Source organism: Girardinichthys multiradiatus, chromosome 9 (assembly GCF_021462225.1).
Source record: "Girardinichthys multiradiatus isolate DD_20200921_A chromosome 9, DD_fGirMul_XY1, whole genome shotgun sequence".
In the NCBI taxonomy this organism is placed as follows: Eukaryota; Metazoa; Chordata; class Actinopteri; order Cyprinodontiformes; family Goodeidae; genus Girardinichthys; species Girardinichthys multiradiatus.
Genome location: NC_061802.1, coordinates 31,847,483 through 31,855,842, shown reverse-complemented (window position 1 = coordinate 31,855,842; position 8,360 = coordinate 31,847,483). Strand labels below are relative to the sequence as shown.

At 41.7% G+C, this 8,360-nt stretch overlaps 1 protein-coding gene across 1 annotated transcript; it reads left to right on the top strand.

Annotated features, from left to right (window-relative positions):
- Positions 1-2,171: 2,171 nt before the first annotated feature.
- Positions 2,172-8,322, top strand: LOC124873994 (elongation factor 2-like). The gene is made up of 13 exons (XM_047375114.1): positions 2,172-2,325; positions 3,386-3,600; positions 4,125-4,306; positions 4,639-4,850; positions 5,004-5,182; positions 5,261-5,366; positions 5,594-5,846; positions 6,009-6,204; positions 6,292-6,658; positions 6,743-7,096; positions 7,181-7,363; positions 7,507-7,639; positions 7,947-8,322. Exons 1-13 carry the CDS (start codon positions 2,323-2,325, stop codon positions 8,138-8,140), a joined length of 2,577 nt encoding a protein of 858 aa, XP_047231070.1. The 5' UTR covers positions 2,172-2,322; the 3' UTR covers positions 8,141-8,322.
- The last annotated feature ends 38 nt before the right edge of the window (positions 8,323-8,360 follow it).

Sequence of the window (8,360 nt, the reverse complement as noted above, 5' to 3'; positions counted from 1 at the left end):
CACAGTCTTGAGTGGGTTGAGTTCAAGGTAGTTTTGACTACACCAGTGTACCAGCCGATCCACCTGCTGTCTGTATGCCGACTCATCACCGTCCTGGATCAGAACAATGACAGTCTGCAAACGTAAGGAGTTTCACGGACGAGTCCGATGAGGTGCAGTCATTTGTGTATAGAGAAAAGAGGAGTGGGGATAGAACACACCCCTGGGGGGCACCAGTACTTATTGATCTGGATCGGGAGAAGATGCTACCCAGTCTCACCTGCTGCTGTCGGTCCGTCAGGAAGCTGTTGATCCACTGACAGGTGGAGGCTGGGACGTTGAGCTGGGTGAGCTTCTGATGGAGGATGTCTGGTATGATGGTGTTGAAGGCCGAGCTGAAGTCTACAAACAGGATCCTGGCGTACGTCCCTGGACGGTCGAGGTGTTGCAGGAGGAAGTGTAGACCTACGTTAACAGCATCATCTGCCGACCTGTTTGCTCAGTAAGCAAACTGCAGGGGGTCCAGCAGGGGACCTGTGATATATTTCAGGTGCTTCAACACCAGCCGCTCAAAGGATTTCATGACCACAGACGTCAGGGCTACAGGCCTGTAGTCATTTAATCCTATGATGGTGGGTTTCTTGGGCACCGGGATGATGGTGGATCGTTTGAGGCAGGAGGGGATCTCACATTTCTCCAGTGACTTGTTGAAGATCCTTGTGAAGATCGGAGCGAGCTGATTTGCACAGGCTTTCAGGCATGATGGGGAGACGTTATTAGGTCCTCCAGCTTTCTTTGTTTTCATGCGTTGAAAGAGCCTGTTTACCTCTTCCTCGGAGGTCTTTAGTGCAGGCAGAGGATCTGAAGGTAGGGGGTTGGTTGTATCCACTCCCCAAATTTATACATGTTACAAACTAATCTTCACAAATTAGATGGTCTCTAACATTTCTCACTAGCTTACTTCTTTGCTAAAACAACAAGAAAACAAAATCTTATCTACACAGTGAGCTACATAGTGTCGTACAATACTGATAAACGTGTAATACATCCCATCCCTATGTTTTAAGGTTGTATAACAGGTTGTATAAGTGACATTGTTGACACAGTCAATCAGCAATGGATGGAGGTGTGTAAAAATGTACCCAGGGAGTTTCAAACAGAAGATGTTTATGAACAAAAACATTACAGATCAGAAGCTATTACATTCCTAATAAAGAAACAGTAATGAGCAGCGCCTCTGGTATAATTCTGGTCAGATGACATTTGGACCTACATATGTACTATGTTAACACATCACATTACCCTGAACATACGCTTTCAAGTTTACATCATGCTATGGGGAGGCCTTTTGTGTTTTGTTGGTTCTGCTTATAAAATCTAAATAAAATACCTTTAAGTTTGTGAAAAACTGTAAAACAAAAAAGGAGTGTGAATACTTTTGCAAGGCACTGTTTACCAGACCAACAATTTGTTGGAAATACAAATTATGGAAAATTTTAATGTATTAATGATAGTAATTCTAGTCAAGACATTTTACAGCAGTTGTCTTCAGTTCTCGAAAGTTGAGCTATTTAGCCCTCTAAACTGCTGCAATCTATGACACAGTCTCTAATACGTACACACTGTGTTTATTTTTTCAAACGGAGAAAGGTACAAAGACTAATATTAAAGAGACTGGCTGGTTACACAATGCATTTTTTATAGCGGTAGTCCATGCTCTAGTGCTTTAGTTCTGGTTTGGTTTCCATTTTAATGTCAAGTCAAGTCAATTATAGTGATTTTAATTTCTTTCTTCAAGAACTTCGTTCTTTTCCTCAAAAAAACCTTAGTTTGATGCAAACACAAAGACATTATTTTAAAACATTTTCATTTATTTAGTTATGTCTTTACATTATGAGTCTAAAGTGTCAAACATATACATATATATATATATATATATATACATATATATATATATATATATATATATTTTTTTTTTTTTTTTTTTTTTTTTAGTTCATTAAAAAAAATTCTTGGTGAAACTACTAGAGTACATTTTAAATTCACATAAATTCATATATTACAGTTTTCACAGTGATGCAGTATATGAATAGCAGCTACTGTCGAGCTTTATTTCTTTCTTTCTTTTTATTAACGTTGCCTATCAAGAAAATGTCGCATAGCAACCACAGCGTAACATTAGGTAACATCGGGACGTTTGTACGCACAGGACTGACGCACGCAGTATAAATACCGGTTTTCTGACGTCAGCGGCCTCTTCCCTGCCTATGCCCTCGTGAGGTGGGCAGTGTAAAAGTCCTTGTCTCTTTTCTCCACCAAGAGAATCCAAAACCATCCGTCAAAATGGTGAGTTTCTGACTGTTCTACGAGCTAACGGTGAATTGTCGGTCACGTTACATATTCTCCGCGATAATATTTCTTCCTAATGTACCAACATTTTAAGGATATTTAGCACGTATTTTGTTTCACACGATCTGATCAAAATGGCACCGATTTTGTAACCTCTCGCTAGCATGTAAAGGCTTGTTGCTCCGGCATAAAGAGACTAAACTGCTGTCAAAATATTATACTGATGCCGACGTATTTGTTAGACTTGTGGATTCCGTTGTGTAATCATAACACTTAAAATTGCTTCAAATTTGTGGCACTGACGTGTGAACTTTAGTGTCGGCTTTTTTGAGCTAATGCTAGCCTTTTCAAAAAAGGATTTTGTAGTTTCTATAGTACCGCACGAATAATGACATGGGTCTAGTTTTGTTCATTTTTGTTTAACTTAAGATTGGATGGAATATCTCAAACGTACCAAATGAATTATTTGTAATATAAAATGAACTTGCCGGTATTTTGGTGCTGCTACTGTTAGCGTTTAGCCTAGTCTTAAAGTCCGTACACGTGGCCTAGAATTATGCCGGCTGTCACGGGTTGGAAGGACGCATTTTAGCAAATGTGTATTAAATTGTCAATATGAGCAGGGATGTAAAGTTCTACAAAAGTGCAGAAATCCTTGGAAGCCATTGAACAGGTTTTACTCGAGACGTAGACAACAATAACGTCATCTTTGATTATGGCGGAAACCCAACGCCCAGGGTGGAACTGCAGCACAATCGGTTCACATTTAGTCAGCAGTAAATGGAATCCCATACTCGATGTGCAGAGACACGAGTTTTATTATCCTTTTAAAAAGTTAAAGTTCCCATTCCATGTGATCAAAACGAAGACCTGCAAGTAGGTTAGGCAGTACCTTCTACCAGGTCTCCCATTATATTTAGTTCTGTGGATCTTTTGATTGTTAGTAAGGGACAGTAGGAATAACTATGAAACATTACAGTATTTTTAATTTGGCCCTAGTGCAGAACAATTATTAAAACAAAGTTTTTAAATTTTCTAAATTCACTTATTTCCACAGGTGAACTTTACCGTAGACCAGATCCGTACCATCATGGACAAAAAGGCCAACATTCGTAACATGTCCGTGATCGCGCACGTTGACCATGGAAAGTCCACCCTGACGGATTCACTGGTGTCCAAAGCTGGCATCATTGCCTCAGCTCGTGCTGGAGAGACACGTTTCACAGACACTCGCAAAGATGAGCAGGAACGTTGCATTACCATCAAGTCTACGTAAGTGTCCCTGTTCATTCACATGGTCTTCAGTATGTTAACAATACAGCCAAAGAAGTCACGTTTTTTATTTTAACTTGGGACTGTACTCTTTTGCTTTGACAGGTAGGATGAGAACTGTCCTGCTTAATTTAGATTTCATGGGTTTAAGGTTTCTTCAGTCTGGAAAATTATGGAGTTTTCTTTGTTTTATAGATCTGGATGTTTTTTGCATATCCAGATTTGTAGATGCATAATAAACAATGGTCTGTAGGTAAATGTGCTTTTCATTTAAGTATATAAAGATTTCACTTGATAAATGGTTTACCCTTATATTTAGGTGTTTTTATATGCCCAGTTAATGGATTATTTGGGTAAACATCTGTAGGGTATCCTAATACCAAATACTCTTTTCAAGCTAAAATATTTAAGGTATTATGGGCATTTATTTATTCCTTTCTCTTTTTTACTTTAATGTTCTTGTTCACATGGTGCAGGTAATTGTTTGCTCACTGCCACTCTACCCATATTATTGTGATCTGCAGAGCCATCTCCATGTACTATGAGCTGAGTGAACAAGATCTGGCCTTCATCAAGCAGAGCAGGGACGGTCCTGGTTTCTTGATCAACCTGATTGATTCGCCGGGGCACGTTGACTTCTCCTCTGAAGTGACAGCTGCTCTCCGTGTTACCGATGGAGCACTTGTTGTCGTCGACTGCGTGTCTGGTAAGGACATACTCTTAACTTCCCAGAAAGCACTTCATTCCAATTTAAATGTTAGATATTAAAAGCATTTTCATTACGGAAGTTTCAGAGAATGACAGCACATTGTGTTAGGGCTGTTTAAACAATTGGATATCCTACAAAAACATGTTGGAGTTTAAAATAATTTTATGTAGTTCAAACTGGAGCTCTGCAGCCATTTTCTTCACTAATGAAACCCTTTTGATTACAGTAAATTATCAAATTTCTGCAAATGCAGAAGTCTGTGTGTACCTTTTGTGTTGAGTATGTAAAAACTTAACAGGAATGAATGACTGTCAACCTTTGTATTCCAGGTGTGTGTGTGCAGACTGAGACTGTGCTCCGCCAGGCCATCTGTGAGCGAATTAAGCCAGTCCTGATGATGAACAAGATGGACCGTGCCTTGCTGGAGTTGCAGCTGGAGCCTGAGGACCTTTACCAGACTTTCCAGCGTATTGTTGAGTCAGTCAATGTAATCATTTCCACTTATGGAGAGGATGAAAATGGACCAATGGGAAACATCATGGTAAGGAGGTGTTAATAATTTTTGCTTTTATACTAGTATTGGATGCTTCTATCAGCCTAAACAAAAATCAAAATGTATGTACTTTAACAGCTAGTCAACTGTTAATGTAGCTCAGATTTGAACAGAAAACTCTTGTGTCCTCTGATCTGCTAGGTTGATCCAGTCATCGGTACTGTTGGCTTTGGCTCCGGCCTCCATGGTTGGGCTTTCACCCTGAAGCAGTTTGCTGAGATGTACGCAGCCAAGTTTGCTGCCAAAGGCAACACTCAGATGACTGCACAGGAGCGCTGCAAGAAGGTGGAGGACATGATGAAAAAGCTGTGGGGTGACAGGTCAGTTTAAAACGTGATCCAGTTTCCTGTTAAAAACACGTGACAGGCTTTTGCTGACAAACGCATCATCTATTCTAGGTACTACGACACGGAAAATGGCAAGTTTGTCAAGAATGCTATTGGTGCTGATGGCAAAAAGTTCCCTCGCACCTTCTGTGCTCTTGTCCTCGACCCCATCTTCAAGGTAACCATACTGAGTTTTTTGTAAACATGAATAGAACATGTTGAAGATGAGTTTTAAGATTGTGTAACTAGATTATATCTTTATATACCTGCAAGTGATGATTTACTTATTCTTCACTTTGACCTGAGCAACAGTGATGATGTTCTTCGCCCTGAGCAGGTGCAGCATGCTCGGGTAGTTTGTGACATTATGTGGGCTTATTTAACATGAATTAAACCTTCTGCTAGGTGTTTGATGCCATCATGAACTTCAGAAAGGAAGAAGCAGCAAAGCTGATCCAGAAGATGGATATCAAGTTGGACACTGAAGACAAGGACAAGGAGGGCAAGCCTCTCCTAAAGGCTGTGATGCGCCGTTGGCTGCCTGCTGGAGAAGCCCTTCTGCAGATGATTACCATTCACCTCCCATCCCCCGTCACTGCCCAGAAGTACCGTTGTGAGCTGCTCTATGAAGGACCTGGAGATGATGAAGCTGCTATGGGTATGCAACATAATTATTCTTTTGTTCATATTCACTATCTGGGTGCTTCCATATTGACAACTGCTGCCTATTCTGAGACTTTGTTACAGCATCTTCAATGTGGTTTAATTTATTTGGGATAATTTTGGTGTGCTCTAATTCACTCATGAATTTGACACCAAGGAATCAAGAATTGTGACTCCAAGGCCCCACTTATGATGTACATCTCAAAGATGGTCCCCACCAGTGATAAGGGTCGCTTCTATGCATTTGGTCGTGTCTTCTCTGGGAGTGTGTCCACTGGACTCAAAGTGCGCATCATGGGACCAAACTTTGTTCCAGGAAAGAAGGAGGATCTTTACCTGAAGCCTATTCAGAGGTTAGCATCACATTCTGTCTTGGTTATCATTCACAGGTACATGTGAGTTGCCATGTATGAGTTATGCTTTTATCATATTTCTTTTAGGACCATTTTGATGATGGGTCGCTATGTCGAGCCCATTGAAGATGTGCCTTGTGGTAACATTGTGGGCCTGGTGGGAGTGGACCAGTACCTCGTTAAGACCGGAACAATCACCACATTTGAGCAGGCGCACAACATGAGAGTGATGAAGTTCAGTGTGAGCCCCGTTGTGAGAGTCGCTGTGGAGGCCAAGAACCCTGCAGATCTGCCCAAACTGGTGGAGGGTCTAAAGCGTCTGTCAAAGTCCGATCCTATGGTGCAGTGCATCATTGAGGAGTCTGGAGAGCACATTGTTGCTGGTGCTGGAGAGCTGCATCTGGAGATCTGTCTGAAGGATTTGGAGGAGGATCATGCTTGCATTCCAATCAAGGTAATAATTTGAAGTAAGAATTGAAGTTGAAATTATATCTTATCTCATTTGATATTGAAGTGCTAAAATTATTTGTCTTTTCAGAAATCTGATCCAGTGGTGTCCTACAGAGAAACCGTCAGCGAAGAATCCAGCTTGATGTGTTTGTCCAAGTCGCCAAACAAGCACAACCGTTTGTTCATGAAGGCCCGTCCCTTCGAAGAGGGCCTGGCAGAGGACATCGAGAAGGGTGATGTTGCCGCTCGCCAGGAGCTGAAGGCCCGTGCCCGTTACCTTGCCGACAAGTACGAGTGGGATGTCGGTGAGGCCAGGAAGATCTGGTGCTTCGGACCTGACGGTAACGGGCCCAACCTGCTGGTGGATGTCACTAAAGGAGTGCAGTACCTTAATGAGATCAAGGACAGTGTTGTGGCTGGTTTCCAGTGGGCAGCCAAGGAGGTGAGGGCCAAAAGATACTTTACAGTCGGATTGCACATTGGTACCAGCAGATCAATCCTGCATTTACAAATCTTCTTTTCTTAGGGTGTTCTCTGTGAAGAGAACATGCGCGCCTGTCGCTTTGACATCCACGATGTGACCCTGCACACAGATGCCATCCACCGTGGTGGTGGTCAGATCATTCCAACAGCCCGCAGAGCCCTGTATGCTTGTGAGCTTACAGCAGATCCAAGACTCATGGAACCAGTCTACCTGGTGGAGATCCAGGTGAGAGCCTTTTTTTGGTCTACACATCACAGCCTAAATTTTAGAAATGACCTTTTTTTAAATTTTGTGTTCATGTTTTCTTGCTTAATGCTATTGTTGGTCAGAACCTAATATTCAAGTTTATGTGTTTGTTCACTTAAAAGTGCCCTGAAACTGCAATGGGTGGGATCTATGGTGTGCTGACCCGGAGACGTGGTCATGTGTTTGAGGAGTCCAGGGTAATGGGAACACCTATGTATGTCATCAAGGCCTACCTGCCTGTCATGGAGTCATTTGGTAAGTTTTGAGTAATTGTTTTAACTTAAAAAGTTCACTTGTGACATTTTAGGCCACTTACAATTCAACAAAAATATAATGAAAAGGCAGATATCAATTTCTAAGGTTTTAAAGTAATTAGGCTTAATTACTTTTATCTGAATAGAGAAATGTGAATCAACAAGTACAGTGCTGCAAATTGTCTTGTAGCTTACTCGCTATATATTCCCTGACAATTTTAAAAGCACTTATGTGGCATCTTGTTTGGTTTTTTTCTCTCATAAGCGGAGGTTATGTGCTTGAATGGGTTTTCTGATTCTGTTTCCAGGATTCACAGCTGACCTTCGTTCCAACACCGGCGGCCAGGCCTTCCCACAGTGTGTGTTTGACCACTGGCAGATCCTCCCAGGAAACCCCATGGAGCCCACAAGCAAGCCTGGTATTGTTGTCCTTGAGACACGCAAACGCAAGGGTCTCAAAGAAGGTGTCCCAGCTTTGGACAACTACCTGGACAAATTGTAATGGCCTGGACCCCCACCAACTAGGCTATTGTCTCATTCCTCTCTACCCACCAAATTTGATTATCTCGTGGGACCGAACTGTACAGAACAGTGAGCACCAATGTTTGCCAAAAGGAACGACCATAATAAAGAAATGACCACAAAAATTGTAAACGATAAATAAAGGTAAATAAAAACCTGGAACTTGTGTTTTCTTTCTTCTGCAGGAAAATGTGTGGCTT